The sequence below is a fragment of the Mandrillus leucophaeus genome, unplaced genomic scaffold (assembly GCF_000951045.1).
Source record: "Mandrillus leucophaeus isolate KB7577 unplaced genomic scaffold, Mleu.le_1.0 Scaffold303, whole genome shotgun sequence".
NCBI classification, from domain to species: Eukaryota; Metazoa; Chordata; class Mammalia; order Primates; family Cercopithecidae; genus Mandrillus; species Mandrillus leucophaeus.
Window position 1 is genome coordinate 3454377 of NW_012103177.1, and position 17521 is coordinate 3471897.

At 33.5% G+C, this 17521-nt stretch overlaps 1 protein-coding gene across 5 annotated transcripts in view; it reads left to right on the forward strand.

Moving 5' to 3' along the window:
• Positions 1-13218, forward strand: part of EPHA7 (EPH receptor A7) — a 179911-nt gene extending 166693 nt beyond the window's left edge. For 3 of the 5 annotated variants that reach the window (XM_011987206.1, XM_011987205.1, XM_011987208.1), the window contains 3 exons: positions 6266-6459; positions 7788-7943; positions 9700-10046. In XM_011987206.1, coding sequence (XP_011842596.1) covers positions 6266-6459; positions 7788-7943; positions 9700-9814 — 465 coding nt within the window. In that variant the 3' untranslated portion in view covers positions 9815-10046. Of the gene's footprint in view, positions 1-6265; positions 6460-7787; positions 7944-9699 lie in introns of all 5 variants that reach the window. The other 2 variants (XM_011987207.1, XM_011987209.1) reach the window with 1 other exon arrangement.
• The last annotated feature ends 4303 nt before the right edge of the window (positions 13219-17521 follow it).

Genomic DNA, 17521 nt, shown 5'->3' on the forward strand with positions numbered 1-17521 from the left:
AAGTTGCTATGGGTCTTAAAATTTACAGTAGTTATTTTTAGACAACTAACATTTAGACTGTTTTATATGTTGTTGGTAAGGTTATTTTTGATACTTTCCCTACAAACTTTTGCATTAACTGAGAAGTTCCCAGTCTGAAAAGAGGATGGTTATAAATCAGTTAAATCTGTTGATATTTTGAACTGGAAGATGACATAAAACTTTTTCATTTGCTTTTAGTTTTTTGTTGTTGTTTTGTTTTTCAAAGATAAAAGTCTAAATGACGAGTCTGTTTGGCAGAGGCAAAGTTGTTAATATTTGACAGGTCTCAGTGTCAAAGATTTCATGGACTGTCAAAATGTGGACAAACAAATCCTTAGGGCAGAGAAAGAGAAATATTTACATTCCCTAGACACTCAGTGGAGTTTCATTTCTTTTGACACCTTCCTTCTCTACTGGATTCAAACATAAAGGGACTGACAGGACTGACAAATTCAGAGTTCACTTAACTTCCAAAAACAAATAATGAAAATGGTTAAGAAGAAACAAATTAATATTTCCAATTTTAAATTTTAAAATGTGTTAAGTATTGTTTTTTGTTTTTCTTAAAAATGAACATCATGAATATAGCCTTAATATACGAAGGATTCATAAATATTTTATTAGTAAAATGACATAATTATGTCTATTGTGCAGTTTAGTTCTAACCTAAATTATTTGGCACATTCTTTTATGTTTTTAGTTAGAAAGTCTAAAATAATTAATAAATTTGGACACAGGTTTGTTTAGCAGTGAGAGATTACCTAGATAGGTCAGTTTGTACAGTGAAATTGATATTCATATTCCTCTTATTACATAATAGTTATTATTTTATAATTATGTCAGTAGAGTGCTATTTGAACAATTATATGTTTAATTTTCAATATGCAAATGGAGAAAAATTGGATAATTTAGGATAATGATTTCCATTCTGGGATAAAATTTTCTAGATAAAAGTTTTTTACTAGGAAGCTGTGGTAGGAGTTCATGGAGAGACTTAGATCTATGAACCCCTGATACATGTGGAAACTGCTGTGTATGTGTGAATATATTATTTTTTTTCTGGGAAGGTTGCCTTCGTCAGATTTTCGGATGTATTCATTGTTTTTTAATTAGCCTAGATGGATTTATTAAGTGAACCGATTCACTTTCCATTATTAAAATTTAGTTGCTAGGAATTTGTCAGGGATTTAAGAAAGCCCTCACATTTTAAATGCCTCAGATTTTAAAAGATTTTTTACAAGACACAAGAAAACAAGATGTGCAGTGATGGTTACATTCTAAGCAAGTCCACACAGTTCCAGGCTGAATGCTAGATAAGGTGAGGTTTTTGTAACCTGAAGAGACACAAAAGGGTGATGTAGGAGCTAATGAGTGAGAAAGTTCTGGACTATCTGGACAGTGTGTGTAACTCTGGACAAGGCAATGAACAAGAAAAACCTAGGGAAAACTAATATATGTATACATGACCAGACTCATACTCAAATAGATTATCCCTTAGTTAACCCTTGAATGGGCACTCATTTGTATTTTCATGTGTCTATTATTTTCTTAAGTTTTAACTGCATTGGAAACAGTCAGATTCAGTTACTTGCAATTAAAACCGAGAGGTGAAGCTTTCCAAATAAATTTCCAACTTTTATTCTTCTAAAAAATCTGCAGACATTTAGCTCTTTCCATTAATGACTTTCCAAAGAAAAATCTTCATGTATGTAAATGTCAAATATAAGAACTATTGTGGAAATTGAAAATATCATTTTGGTTTTCACAGCAGCTATCTTTTCATTGAATTTATATCTTGATTCATCCAAATCAAATTTTTACAGTCAAATTATGAAATTTTGAAGTTTTTTACTATATAGATTTTATTTTTCCTAGTATTTTTCTTACATTCGTATTTTAATATATTGTAATATAAGAAAAAATACTACTAGCATAAAAAGAATAAAATCTATATAGTAAATTAATTATCTTAATACTTAACATAACTAAAAAGTATTTTTAAAAAAGAAGTAAGAAAGTATTTTTCTCTTATATAAAGCTAGGCCAGTAAATTGTTAATTTTCCTAGTTGGTAGATATTAGGATGTTAAAAAATTTAAGCTTTTGTAAAGATATGAGACATAAAGATAAAGATAATTCCTTAAAGCCATATATGAAAAGTCATTTAAGAGCTTTGAAAATATAATATACTCATAAGTAAATGTATTCTCAGCTAAATTGTGATACCTAATTTTTCATTTTAAAAGTCACCACTGATTTACGACTTTATTATTTTTTCGTGTTAAGATACAAGCAAAATTATGATGTTGTTTTATGTAAAACTTTGCCATAATCTCATAAGTGAAGTCCAACATATTTAATTGCATAAAATGTGGGTCATGTTACTGTGAGGTTAATGAAATAGAAAATGAATATTGAGCAGAGGACAGAAGCCAATCATGTCATATGCCATTTTGAGTTATTACAGGCTCATTAATGGGGTCTTATTGTGTTCCTTTTTCTCTTAATTACAATGGTCATACTGTAATAATATGGAAACACTTCTCAGTAAGTAACTTTTGTTTTTATTTCTAAGTATTGCTTTACAGCATTTGCCAAAGAAGTGGTCCTTGTTGTGTCCCAGAGATCTTTTTTAAAGTTACATTTACCCAAATCACTTCTGGTTCCTCTGGGAACTACTTAGATATAGAATTGGTTATGAATGAATTTTATTAGAATACTAAGGCAAATACAAGGAGTTTCTAGTAATTTCACAAGAATATGTGTCAGATGAATTCAGTGAACCAATTACATAATCCTCTAAGAAGTGGAGGGTCAGCCATCTTACCTCTGTGCATTGTTTTTCCAAGAATATCTAACTATTTGAAGAATGTACCTATTTTTTAATTGGAAAAATAAAGCCATTCTTAACAGCAAGAGCTCTTGTCAGATAGCCTACATCAAATTCTGTCTTTTCTACTAACAGCTACCTGATATTGAGTGGCCCTCTTTCTTTTTTTCCTGTGTGTCACACATTCTTTATCTCTTGAATCAGTGTAATAATGATACTTTAAACCTAATAAGGTTTTTGTAAGAATCAAATAAGATAATTCAAGTTTAAAACCATGCCAATCATATAATAAGCATTTAATATATATTAACAGTGATTATTAATTGCATCTTTAACAGGGAAATTGTTTTACTGCCAGGCTAATAAATGAAAACTGCAGAACCTCAAGGTTCAGTTTTTCCCTAAATTAGCTCCTATTGGCTGGTTTTGTTTCAAAGGGTATATCTTGGATTATGCCAAACTGCTGTATAAGGTGGAAGAGTTCCCAGCAAGTACCTTAAGTGTTCATGTCCATAGGGATGTGACTATTAATGAGATTATTAAAGTCCCAATATCTCTTACTTTAAATGTTATATCTTCTTGCTATCCTTTATGAATGTGTAAACCACTATATCTTTGAATATAGCTAGGAGTTTCACTTTGAAGTGAGATCAGTGTTGTTTCTCTGCAATAACAAAAGGAATCATTAAATTTCCGTAATGCGGTAGAACAACTACAGAGGTTCATTAACTCATTTTTTAAATAATCATTTAAAGGTCCTATGTTCAGTGCTACAAAGACTTAAGAATATATTGTGTTGAAAGCTAAAGAATCAATAATTTTAAGTGTTCTTTTGAAAGCTTGGAGTGCTATTGAAAAGTATTATGTCAAGAGGGCATGATAAGATTTAGATTTACATTTTAAAACATTACTTGGAGGGAAAGAAAAAAGGAAAGATCACTCAACTTACATTGTTCCTTTCAGAACACCTGAAGATAAGCTGTAAGCAGGGAAGTAGGTTAGGAGGTGGTGGGAAATAATGAGGACTGAATTAATGTTATGAGCATTAGAATGCAGTCATGTCAAATCAGAAATAGACTGCACGTGTTTAAATAGAAGCAGCCCCATATACAAAAAGCCACTCATTTCCCAAAAGTAAATTACTTTTACTTTTATTCACATTTTTTAACATAGCATTTTTGAATCCAAGTACAGTGCTATTACTGGAATGTTTTGCAAAACCACTTGAAATTCTTAGCATTTAAAATGGTTTTTGAAAAATATTATTTCTCCTATAATTATATATTTGTGATCTTTGCAGAGTTACCATTTGTATGTATTCGGTTGATGTATAGCTTGTAAAAGTGATATTTTAGAGGAATGTTTACAGTGATATGCAACATTTGTAATTATGGGATCATAAAAGGACATTTTTCAGTTCTGTCATATGACCTCCATTGCATTTAGTACCAACACTGATTAAGGTCACTTAAGACCAAGGTGTTTTCTCCATAATTGTTGTTCAAAATAAAGTACTTAAAGAAACACCTCAGTGTGAAACTAAGGACTTAACTATGAGATAATTACTCCATCACTTCACGGAGATGTATATATAGAGAGAGATACATAAATGTAGATATAAATATGGAAAAATACTTTTTCTAGTATTTGAGCATGTATTATATTTGGGAAGTAGAAATCATCAGAAAGTAGTGACTAATTGTGTATATAAGAGGATGTGAGGCAGGAAGATCAGGATGTGGGGCCCTGCAATTCAAGGCTGCAGTGAGCTGTGATCGTGCCACTGCACTCCAGCCTGGATGACAGAGCAAGACTGTTTTCTTCTTTAAAAAAAAAAAAAGAGAGAGAGAGAAAGAGAGAATGAAAGAATCTGGGACAGTTTGCAGCTTTCTGACTGGGACTGGAAGTCCTAATAATTGAAATAGTAAAACATTGGGAAGAGAGGTGGTAAATTCAGTTTTAATTATATAGAGTGGAGGTACCTATGAACAATTCAGATGAAGAGTTTAATAAGCTGATAAAAATACAATCTAGCGATTAGGAGAGTGTTTGGTCTTAAATTTTATACTTATATGAATTTTCAAAAGTTACTATAACTAAGTCCATCTATTTACTTTTTAAACTTAATTAGAGATTTGCCTTAAAGAAAAAAGTAGACGTTTTTTCCCCCTTATACAAAAGAATTTTTTTTTCAAGCATTGTTGATGCCAGGTACTGTACTCATTATATCCTATCCTACAACCTTTTATATTTTAAGATGCTATTTTTGAGTGTCGGCATGCATCTTAAGGATGTGTTCCCATAAAAATATTAAGGCCAGCAACATTTCTTAAAGCCAGCTTTTTGTTTGCCTACTTTTGGCCTTATTTTCTTTGAAAATTCAAAGTTTTTTTTTCTTCAAAGGGTCATTTTCTGTTATATTTCTACCATTATATCAGTCAGTGTCAAAGGATTTGTTCTACCCCCTAAAATACTATTTTAATGTTCTCCAAGCCCTTCTTATTTCTGCTATTTGTCTTCTTGTTCTCTTCCCTTTGCCACTCAGATTTGGAACATTTTCAAATTTTTAAGATCTATTTTTGCCTTTCATATAAATGAAAAACCCAAATCTGAATGATAATTTTTCTGATTGCCACATACAAATGTTTATAGGGGCCTATTTTTCATTAATACTCAAAGCTTCATATAAACAGTTTTTTAGGCTGTTATTAGACATAAATAGGCAGTGGTATGCTGATAAAAATTAAAAATAAAAACCAGCTCTCTGACTGGGAAAGCCCTGATTTGTAGACTTTCCCTATTTCCTGCTGTAACCCTTCCCCCACGCTTATTTCAGTCTGCCAGCGTGAGGTAAGGGAACTTGGAGTAAGGAAGGGATGCAGCCGCCACTCATAAACCAGTACAACCTCGCTCCAGCACACTACTGTCTTATAACACTAACAATAAGCTTCATATTATTTAAAAGACTCATGTGCTTGGTAATAACATTCATATTATTTTGATACTCTGTTTAAAAGTGAATCATTCTGGCTCATTCTGGGTAACTCAAATTCTTTTTACAACTTGCAGAATTATTAAATGTATGGGCACATACGTATACTCACAATTATATACAAGTAAGATAGTTCCATAACATGTTCCCTTTTGAAAGCCTCTGGGATGATGATAAAAACGTTTCCATCTATTGCACCCTGGATGAACTTAATTGCTGCTCCCTATTGCTGAATAAACTAGCAAATGTCATCATATCCTCCACTTCATGCACTCCTTAATAACTTGCTTAGTATTCATGGAAATTTGGGGGAAAAAAGTAAGTCTTTTGTGAAGCATTGTGCCTCATTCTTATCTGGATAAATCATTTTGCCTACCGAGAAATTTGTTTTATTATAATTTGCAATGTCCTTTTGGCTATTAGGTTATAAAAGCAATAGAAGAAGGTTATCGTTTACCAGCACCCATGGACTGCCCAGCTGGCCTTCACCAGCTAATGTTGGATTGTTGGCAAAAGGAGCGTGCTGAAAGGCCAAAATTTGAACAGATAGTTGGAATTCTTGACAAAATGATTCGAAACCCAAATAGTCTGAAAACTCCCCTGGGAACTTGTAGTAGGTAAGAAATGCCTAAGAGAATGGAATCTGGGAGAAATTAAAATAGTCACATAAACCATTCATTTCCTCAACGCCACCACAATCGCAAATTGACTTTTGTGTTGAAGTATAAATTCATATTAAATAGATTATATTTACAGAAGTTTATTTTTTTTTCCAGTTAAGCTTACCTTCATTGGTGTTTAAAGAGAATCTATTAGTTATTATTGTATTTTTTAAAGTTATAAGTATTACTAGCTGCTTTTATCAAAAAAAACTTTATAAACTGAATTTTTGTGATATGATAGTAGTTCATATTTTCAGACCAATACTTTTATTATTACATGGGTTTTTATTACTGTTGTTCTTGTTTTTTGTTATATTCATAGTACCTACTTAATTGTTTTGCTTCAAGTCATTTAATAAATTATTCAATGATGTTAAAGTTTATAAAAGAAATTCAGGCCGGGCACGGTGACTCACACTTGTAATCCCAGCACTTTGGGAGGCCGAGGCGGGTGGATCACCAGGTCAGGAGTTTGAGACCAGCCCGGCCAACACAGTGAAAGCCCGTCTCTACTAAAAATACAAAAATTAGCTGGGCGTGGTGGCGGGTGCCTGTAATCCCAGCTACTCAGGAGGCTGAGGCAGGAGAATCGCTTGAACCCGGGAGGTAGACGTGGCAGTGAGCTGAGATCACACCACTGCACTCCAGCTTGGGCGATAGACCGATACTCTGTCTCAAGAAAAAAAAAAAAAAGAGAGAAATTCAATACATGATTAAAGAGGTGTACTCATTAAAAAGAGTCCATTCATCCTTTGCATTAGGCTTGCTTGATTGTAATGCATATTAGTAGTTATTCAGCCTCAGACGGCAGGTAAGATTGATGCTCTGGTTCACACTGATACCTGTGGAGGTGCCTTACTTAACTCCCCCGGCATTCATAAGAATGCCATCAGCAAAGGAGATGCACAATATCTCTGCAGCATTTGTGGCCTGAACAGATTAGAACACAGCCATATGTGCATCATTTATTCCCAATTACTTTTGGAAAAAGCAAATGAACAATTATTTACTGATTCCAAATATTGTTGGCTGTACTTTTAAAAACATATGGAAGACAAAACCAGGTGGTCATCACATCTAAATAGAATATAAATTTAGGAGTTTGTAGTTACTGGCCTCCTGGATGCTTTAGGTTTTTATTAGCATATAGGTGTATTTTTTTATTATATACACCAGTTAAAACATCTAATTTTATTCTTTATACCTTAACTTTACATGGGTCAAGACATTCTTTCTTTGGTAGTTCATGATAATATTCGCTTTTCTGTTTCATTTTTATCTAGGCCAATAAGCCCTCTTCTGGATCAAAACACTCCCGATTTCACTACCTTTTGTTCAGTTGGAGAATGGCTACAAGCTATTAAGATGGAAAGATACAAAGATAACTTCACAGCAGCTGGCTACAATTCCCTTGAATCAGTAGCCAGGATGACTATTGAGTAAGCTTAAACTCTTAACATTATATTTAAGGTTTTATTAGGTACAATCTGCACTTTATACATTAGGTTATCTTCTTTATGTTAAAAGAATTTGAATCCCAAAATCAAGGAAAAAAAGTATTTCTTTAACAAGTTCTTACTGTGTCCCAGGCATTATGCTAAATAGACCTTTAAACACATTACCTTTTCAACCTTCACAAAAATAATTGTATTGTCTATAGTTTTATACCTATTTCATTGCCAACAAGGCCAAAGTTCAGAAAATTTAAATATTTCCCCTAAGCCAACTTAACTAGTAAGTAATAACTAATATGACTCCATAGCTGGTTTCTAAACACCATCCATTGAGGCTTCCTCTGTTGTTAACCTCTGTATTATTTAGATTCCTATTCAACTGGGGAAACTTTCTCCATTGCAAAGGAGGATTTCTTTCACCATGTTTTTGTTGAAGTTAAATAATCTCAAAACTTTATACTCAATGCTGAAATGCATTAGAACGTCCAATATGATTATTTCTGAAGAGATCAAAAGAAGCTTAATTCAGTTAACCATAGCTTAAAAGTAAGAGTTTAACTTACTTTTTGGAAGATGTGTGATTGATCGATTCCTTTTTTTTAACCTGAAAAAAATGACCTGATAAAACAACTTTTGAAATTGCTATGAACTTGAAGTTAAAAGAACTCACTTTTCCTGTCTGGCTCCATCACTAATTATGGGGTCCTGGACAATCTAAAAATCTCTAAACCTCAGTTGACTTGGCTGCAGCGTGACTTTCATGGGTGACAGTCAATGTGTTTGAAAATGGAAAACAATATTCAAGGTTCCATTTGTGGGATTCTGTCTATGTACTGTCATCGTTTGTCCAATGAGATGAAGACCAGCAATCAAATATTATTTTCTGGCATATGCCAGGAAATGTCATGTACATGAATTTAAGTGTGTGCATGCTATTTGGTTCAGTTTTCTTATAGTCACTATGTGGGCATTTTTACACTTGGGTCCCCAAAGCAATCTGTACCCCTGAAAAACCATGTTTCCCTGTCACTGCCATGAAAAACTACAGTGCTGTAGTTTTGCAATATTTTAGCTGCTTGTAAAGACATAAGCTCAATGTATCTGGCTATTAGGAAAAGCAAGAAAACACAAACAGATACAATTCTTAATTCAAATTTAAGCTATTAAACAGAGATGTTGTACATTTTTAAAGATAGTTTTTATGACATATAATGAAATGATTGAACTGACTGGAGTAAGTATATAACCAATAATATGCTCAGAATTACCACATGTTAATTAAATCCAGTATAAAATTTTACATGGTCATTGATGATTTCCAACTTTTCTTCTAGATCCCACCAACTATTTTCATTATACTATATCCAGCTTTTTCCAGTTAGAAATTTCTAAATCCCAATTAGGTTCAAGAAGACAACATTTCAAATAACATTTCCTAACCTTCCCTCAAGTTAATAATAGCTTTAAGACTTTAATAATTTCTTATGTAAAATTTCAAATCACTTTAAAAATGAATTGAGAGTAAATTGAGAGCCTGAGCAGTTAGGTTTTTACAAAGGAGAATGTTGATACAGGTTTTACTATTCTGATCTGATGCAGGGGTGTGATCATAATACCCAAGAACACTAAGATAAGATCTATTTGGCTAAGATAACATATTTAATTAAACAGTTGATGACAGTTTCGTGCCACACTTACTCTTTGTAAGGTACCTAATAAAAACTACATTTGTCTTTTTCAGGGATGTGATGAGTTTAGGGATCACACTGGTTGGCCATCAAAAGAAAATCATGAGCAGCATTCAGACTATGAGAGCACAAATGCTACATTTACATGGAACTGGCATTCAAGTGTGATATGCATTTCTCCCTTTTAAGGGAGATTACAGACTGCAAGAGAACAGTACTGGCCTTCAGTATATGCATAGAATGCTGCTAGAAGACAGTTGATGTCCTGGGTCCTTCCAACAGTGAAGAGAAGATTTAAGAAGCACCTATAGACTTGAACTCCTAAGTGCCACCAGAATATATAAAAAGGGAATTTAGGATCCACCATCGGTGGCCAGGAAAATAGCAGTGACAATAAACAAAGTACTACCTGAAAAACATCCAAACACCTTGAGCTCTCTAACCTCCTTTTTGTCTTATAGACTTTTTAAAATGTACATAAAGAATTTAAGAAAGAATATATTTGTCAAATAAAATCATGATCTTATTGTTAAAATCAATGAAATATTTTCCTTAAATATGTGATTTCAGACTATTCCTTTTTAAAATCATTTGTGTTTATTCTTCATAAGGACTTTGTTTTAGAAAGTTGTTTATAGCTTTGGACCTTTTTAGTGTTAAATCTGTAACACATTACTACACTGGGTACCTTTGAAAGAATCTCACATTTCAAAAGAAATAGCGTGACTGAAGATACATCTCTGTCAGAACATTGGTATCCTTTTTGTGCCATTTTATTCTGTTTAATCAGTGCTGTTTTGATATTGTTTGCTAATTGGCAGGTAGTCAAGAAAATGCAAGTTGCCAAGAGCTCTGATATTTTTTAAAAAGAAATTTTTTGTAAAGATCAGACAACATACTATCTTTTCAATGAAAAAAGCAATAATGATCCATACATACTATAAGGCACTTTTAACAGATTGTTTATAGAGTGATTTTACTAGAAAGAATTTAATAAACTCGAGTTTTAGGTTTATGAGTATATTAAAAAAATGAGGCGCTTCATCTGAAGAATGTTGGTGAAGGCAAGTCTCTGAAAGCAGAACTATCCAGTGTTATCGAAAATTTAATCTGAGCACATCAAGATTTTTTCAGTCTCGTGACATTAGGAAATTTAGGATAAATAGTTGACATATATTTTATATCCTCTTCTGTTGAATGCAGTCCAAACATGAAAGGAAATAATTGTTTTATATTATAACTCTGAAGCATGATAAAGGGGCAGTTCACAATTTTCACCATTTAAACACAAATGTGCTGCACAGAATATCACCATTGCAGTTCAAAACAAAACAAAACAAAAAGTCTTTTGTTTGTGAACACTGATGCAAGAAACTTGTTAAATGAAAGGACTCCTTACCCTAGAAGGAAGAGGTGAAGGATCTGGCTTGTTTTTAAAGCTTTATTTATTAAACCATATTATTTGATTACTGTGTTAGAATTTCATAAGCAATAATTAAATGTGTCTTTATAGATATTACAGGAATGTATACATATTGTGAGTAATGCTTTCAAAAGTTATGAAAATCATGAACTACCCCAGAATTGAACTGTTGTACTTCCAAAGAGAATTGGGCTGTTTATAATGATTTTAATAGAGAAAGATCCCAGGGATCGGTCATAATTGGTCTTGTTTGATAATGTGGGCATCCACAAACAAACAAATAACAGAAACAAAATCTGTAAATGTTCCTTTGTAAAACTTGTAAATTTTATTTATACTGTCTTGTTTTGTACACACATTTCTCTGTAGTGGGCTCTGAATACATTGAAAATGCACTATATTTTTCTATTTTACTTGCAGAGCATCACAAAAGAACAGGTATTTTCAGTGCTACATAATGTGTTTTCCCACATTTAGGACCAAAGATGGCTATAGAAAAACTCAAATGGATTGCTTCCCAAACCCCTCCCCACCCTATTTTTTTTGTTTTAAATCACTGTACAGTGTTATTTGATATTTTAATTTATTTTTTGATTGACTAGAAAAATCATTTTAATTTCACTAAAATGTTTTTTGTCCCTAAGGAAAATTAATCTGTAAAAATAATTTTAATTAGCATAATACAGTCACCTAGACACTTCCATTTGTAATCTTTGTAATAGACTGTAAATATATTTTTGGAACTATAACACAATGTGCTTGAGGGTTATTTTTCAGTGTCTGCAGTGTATACAAGTGTTTATACTAAGTACAGCACTTTACAATTCTAATCAGTAGCATTGGCCTTTGTGAGAATGAGTGAAAGAGTTTGAGTGAGTGTTCTTAATTCCTTTTGGATTCTAGACTCACTAATAATGAAGTTCTTTTCTTGTTCATAGCTTAAGGTGCTTATTTTTTCTATTAAAATTAAATTAACAAAAAGCCATTCTAGAAATAGAAGACATAGTATGGTACACGCAAACGGTGTCTTTCCTGCTTTTTTCTAGCACTAGATTTATAGTTGAGTAGTCTTTCTTGAGTAGAAGGGCAGAATAAAAGTTTTTTTGAGTTTTTATCAAAAATAACTTTTTCCTTCAGCAATATACCTCATCTGCCTTAAATTTTTTACAGCTCTTTACAGGGAAAGGGGAGAAGGGATGGGAAAGACACACAGCACAATAGGAAGTGTATGATTACATCACTATCTCGTTTGTAAGTTTCTTTTCCTAATCAACATTATGATTTTGAAATACATGTATGTGAAACAAATATTAAGAGAAAAAGAACATTGTAATGCTGATTGTAATACTCTCTTCCAGAAAGAGATGAGATAGTATAACGATAAGAATGTACAACTTGCACCTTGAAATCTTTTTTTTTTTTTAATAAATTAGTGCTCAGGGGAGGAAAAGTAGGAAAGTGAACGTCAAAAATAGAATTCCAGCATTATAAAAATGCAAAAGGAAATGGCCTCCTTGCTTTAACAGAGCCACCTTTTTTAGAACGCTGTCCTCACACTTGACCTGTGTTTTGCATTCAGTACCGAAATAAAAGTAACTTGTTCTACATCTGAATCTAACATTTTCTCAGCAATTGATCTGGGCCTTGTTTACTAGAACTGGTGGTTTATGCTTGTCAGAGCACTATTAGTTGAATCATATTGTATACTTATGTAATCTACATTAGCTAGTACTGTTTAGGACTCTATTTTAATTGCTCTTCTTATCCGTGTTTTTAAGACAATTAAAGTGGTGTAATTCACCTCTCTTTTTTATTTAGGTAATGCTGATATTCTCCCTTTTGTTTCTTGAGTAGCCTAGAACTATGCTACTCACTGATGTGCATGTTCAAATAAATTACTGATGTGTATTTTTTTGCTCTATGTGGAGAAATCATGGGGAACTCGGGGCGAGATGTGATTTTTGTTGGTTGAATTTGTCCCTCCTTGCCTAAGAAATACTACAGGGGTCATCCTTTTATAAGGACAAACTGCTTTTGAACAGTGTCTTCAATGTATCAAGCACAAATAACTCTTTCTTCAACACGAATCATAAGTCTCTTTTTACCAGCTTAAAATAATAAACAAGTCTATTAGACAATGTAAAGAAAATCCTGTCTCCAATCATTGGTGGATTCCTTTATATCCCTTACATGTTCTTTATTTTCCTATGTAATATTACAAGAAGAGAGAAAGTTTTATTGAAATAGTTGAGTGGACCAATCAGAATATGAAGAAAAATGAATATTCATTGCTTCCTTTTAATCTCTTGCACACTAACAATTCCACTCTAATTATTACAGAATAACAAGATCATGTCTTCAAAGAGCCATACTGCCAAACAGTTACAATCTTTCTTGCTCCTTCCTGAAACTACTGCATGATACTAACGATAATATTTGCATGAGAAAGGAAATATTTTGTCGTTGGACGTTCACATGTATTTTAAACATTTGATAGATTAAGTTAGATTTTTTTTTTTGTTTTTTGCATTCAGGTTACTAGATAATTCTAACGTTAAATCCAAAACAAAAGGAAAAAGTGATAAATCTGGTTGAATGGTTGAGTTGTTTAACATAGAAAGTGACTCAGTGATCGTTGGAACTTGCACCTGAAATGAAAACCAAGCACTCCCTATTTTAAAACACCACCCTCTTAAATTCCCCAAAAATGAGAATAATAGGCAAATGTCAGATGAGGTGCTATTGCTAGCTGTCATACTTGCAGTGCTGAAGCTCATGCTACACTGAACTGAAATTCAAAGATAATCTTGAAATCCTGGCCTGTCCCTGCCCAATTCTCATATGCATATTAACAAAATGCTGCTCAAAGATGCAAGACATACGCCAACATTCTTCTTAGGTTTATACAGTGATAATTATATATCCTGGAACACTGAGGAAGATTCCAGAAATTATAAAATTATCTCTAAAATATTAGGTTTATAACTGGTACAAAAATACACTATCAAAAGCCATTCTTAAAATACAAAAGTTCCATAACTAAATAAAAGTTATATTTAAACATTTATGGTAATCATCAGTAACAAGGTTTTTGTTGAAGCACTTATCTCCTACTTTTACCCTTTGTTGTATATTGTTAGCTGCAATGAAAAGTCAATGTCAATTTTAAAGAAAGCTACTGAAAGAAACACACAAATCAAAGAAATTACCTACATCTTAAATGCAAAAACTGTAACTACAGATAGTAAAATGATAAAGACAACATGGTGACTGGCAACTTTTCAATCTGTGGAGCAGCATCCTCTTGGCCTTGTGTTGGTGTCCCTGCAGTATCCCACACAATCCTACCAGCTGTTCTTACTCTTCTGTCTAGTGCATCTCAGCATAGCTCAAAGAATATGGGCAGAAGAATAAAATATTTCAATAGGAATGCTTGTGAGAACCTCATTAGAGTTAAGTGCTGTAAGGGGGTGGATTTTTTTTTCAAGTTCAATGATGGAATATAATTAAATCTGTAATTAAAACAATAAAAGACCTCTTCTGACTGACCTTGAGGTTAAAATAAATGTAATTAATTGATCCAATTTAATTGGACCTATTGCACAAAGTTTAGTAAGTAGTGATGCACTAGCCAACTGTTTTGTAGATATAGAACAGTAGTAGGAATTTATAAATTTGATAATTTGGCACCAAAAACAAGTGAGGTGTTGTCTATTCTAAACCTCCATTAATGGCAAATAAAGCTCCATCGGATATAACCTGCACCTTGTATTTCATTATTTTAAATGTCCTAGTTATCTACTGCTGAACATTATTTTTATCTTCCTCTTGAAATTTAAATTAGATATATTTGTAGATTTTATATGTAACTAAAGAAGGTACAATATGTTTTTCAATGTCTGGTTAATCATAGATCTTACTTGAAGATGCTCAGAGGAAAAAAAAATGAGCAAATTTGTTTTAAGTAGAATGGTTTTAGGTTAGCAAAGGACAAACACTGTTCAAGTCTCACTATTTCACATAACTAAAACTAAATAAAATGAATGACTAGACAACAAACAATACGAAAACAAATAGAAAATGTTAAACTGCATATGCAGAGCATGTTGAAATAAATCATAGGATTTTTAAAACATCAGTTCATAGAAATGAAGCAAACAATTTAAGAACACCTTTAAAATGTAACATGAATTTGCAGATGCTTATTACACTGATAGCACAGACTCCACAGCAAATTACAACAGAAATTTCTGAGTTTAACTTGATATTCTTCTGTCAATTTGCTAGAAATATGCACTGTTTACATTAAAAAACAGACAGAATATGAGACTAAAATGTATTCCTTCCAGATGACAGACACCCATGCCTTTCTTCATTCCTGACATTTGCAGGAGTGTTTTCAGGGATCTACTGGGCTGGAGATCTGCATTATAATTCTTTGTTTTCACTTAGATCCTAACCAGTTACACACTGAGCTCCACACAAATTCACCAGGACCCAACTTAACAGGAACTACAGGAACCTGACACTGCAAACAGTCACGCTTAGTTTTACCTGAGAAATGAATGTGGGTTAATGCTTGAGTTACTGCTATTATTGTGATGGCTCCTCTCATAATAAAGGAGTCCCTGTTCGGTTAGGTTTGTTGTGGAGCCAGCAGAACAAGGTGCAATTAAATCCCTTCTGCTCTGCTTACAAAGCAAGACCCGCAAACATTAAATACAATCCTTCATATTTTGAAGAGGAGTAAGTAATATTGTATAGAAATTTGTATAGAAAAGGCAGAGATGAATTACATAAAATCTTGAAAGTCAAGTAGGAGAAATTGAATTTAACAGGAGAGGCATCACAAAGCTATTGGCAATTTTGGCCAGAAAAAAAAGATATGGTGGAAATGAAGTTTAAGGCAATGGTGTCTGAAATATGGATTAAGTTAACTACTGGCTGTTTCTGGATCATATCAATAGATTATATGCTCCTTGACTTATGATAGGGTTACGTCCCCATAAGCCTATTGTAAGTTGAAAATATTCTAAGTGGAAAGTGCATTTGATGCCAGCAACACAGCAGAGGGTCCCCAACTTAGTTTTTCCACTTCAGTATGGGTTATCAGGACATAGTCTCATCCTAAGTGGAGGAACTCCTTAGAATTTAGGATGAGGTTATGGCCTCCACTGAATGCAAATGGCTTTCACACCATTGTCAACTCCACAAATCACAAGTGAAACTATTCTAAATTGGAAACAGGCTGTACTTCCATGCTCACATTCTTTTGCTGTCCAGCTTCACATTCCCTCCCACGTTTCTTTTTCTTTCTTTTAACTGTTTGTTTTGTTTTGTTTTGTTTTCTTAGAAAGAATCTCACTCTGTCGCCCAGGCTGGAGTACAGTGGTGCCATCTCGGCTCACTGCAACTTCCGCCTCCTTCACTCAATCAATTCTATTTCCTCAACCTCCTGAGTAGCTGGGATTACAGGCATGTGCCACCACGCCCAGCTAATTTTTGTATTTTTAGTAGAGACAAGGTTTCACCATGTTGGCCAGGCTGCTCTCGAACTCCTGACCTCAGGTGATCCACCCGCCTCCGTCTCCCAAAATGCTGGGATTACAGGCATGAGCCACCGTGCCAGGCCTCCCTCCCACATTTCTAAATGGGAGAAATCCCCCTCTCCAAGATATAACTCAGAAGTTATTTCCTGCAAGTCTTCACTGACGCTAGGGACCCAGAATTAATTCTCTTCGGCGCTTTGCTTACACTGCTGGTGCTACTATTATCCTACCTTGTTCTGTCAGATTATTTGTGTGCGTCTCTCCAACTAGATCAAGTGCTCTTGGAGGGCAGAAGCCAACTGGAAATCTTTGTTTTATGTCCTTAGGGACTTAGCAGTTTCTGGCACTCAGTAGACACTGTATAAATATTTTAGAATCCTTGAAGTGTAAATTAATTCAAATTGTTTTCTTCTTAAAAGGTAGCGAGAATCAGGTGCTCTGAAGGATGCACAAAGTGCAGGAAAGGTGGTGGGAAAATGGGTGTTGAGGGAGAAAACTAATTTCAGAGCATGGATGGATGCTTCTGTGATGGACTGGGGAAGCGGGAACGCCCCGAGGGACTGAGAGGAGGAACAGAGGTGTGAACCTGCGAGAGAAAGGAGGGTGGAATGAGCTGATTAGTAAACAAGACCAGGGTGTACCAAATAGCAGCATCTTCCAGATATTGAAAAAGAATAGGCGGCATCAACGGCTGCAAATAGCAAGGCCAGATCAAATAATTTGAAATCAAGTGGAGGAAACTGGACTTGATGAGAGAAACAAGGAAGGATTATTTACCAATATCTCATTTGATGAGGGAGACACATGGTAAGAATGTTTCTGAAGAAACAGTAATATGCAAAAGTATGTGAAATGTTATTTTGACCACTTTAAAATTTAGACAAGATGAAGACAAATATTTTT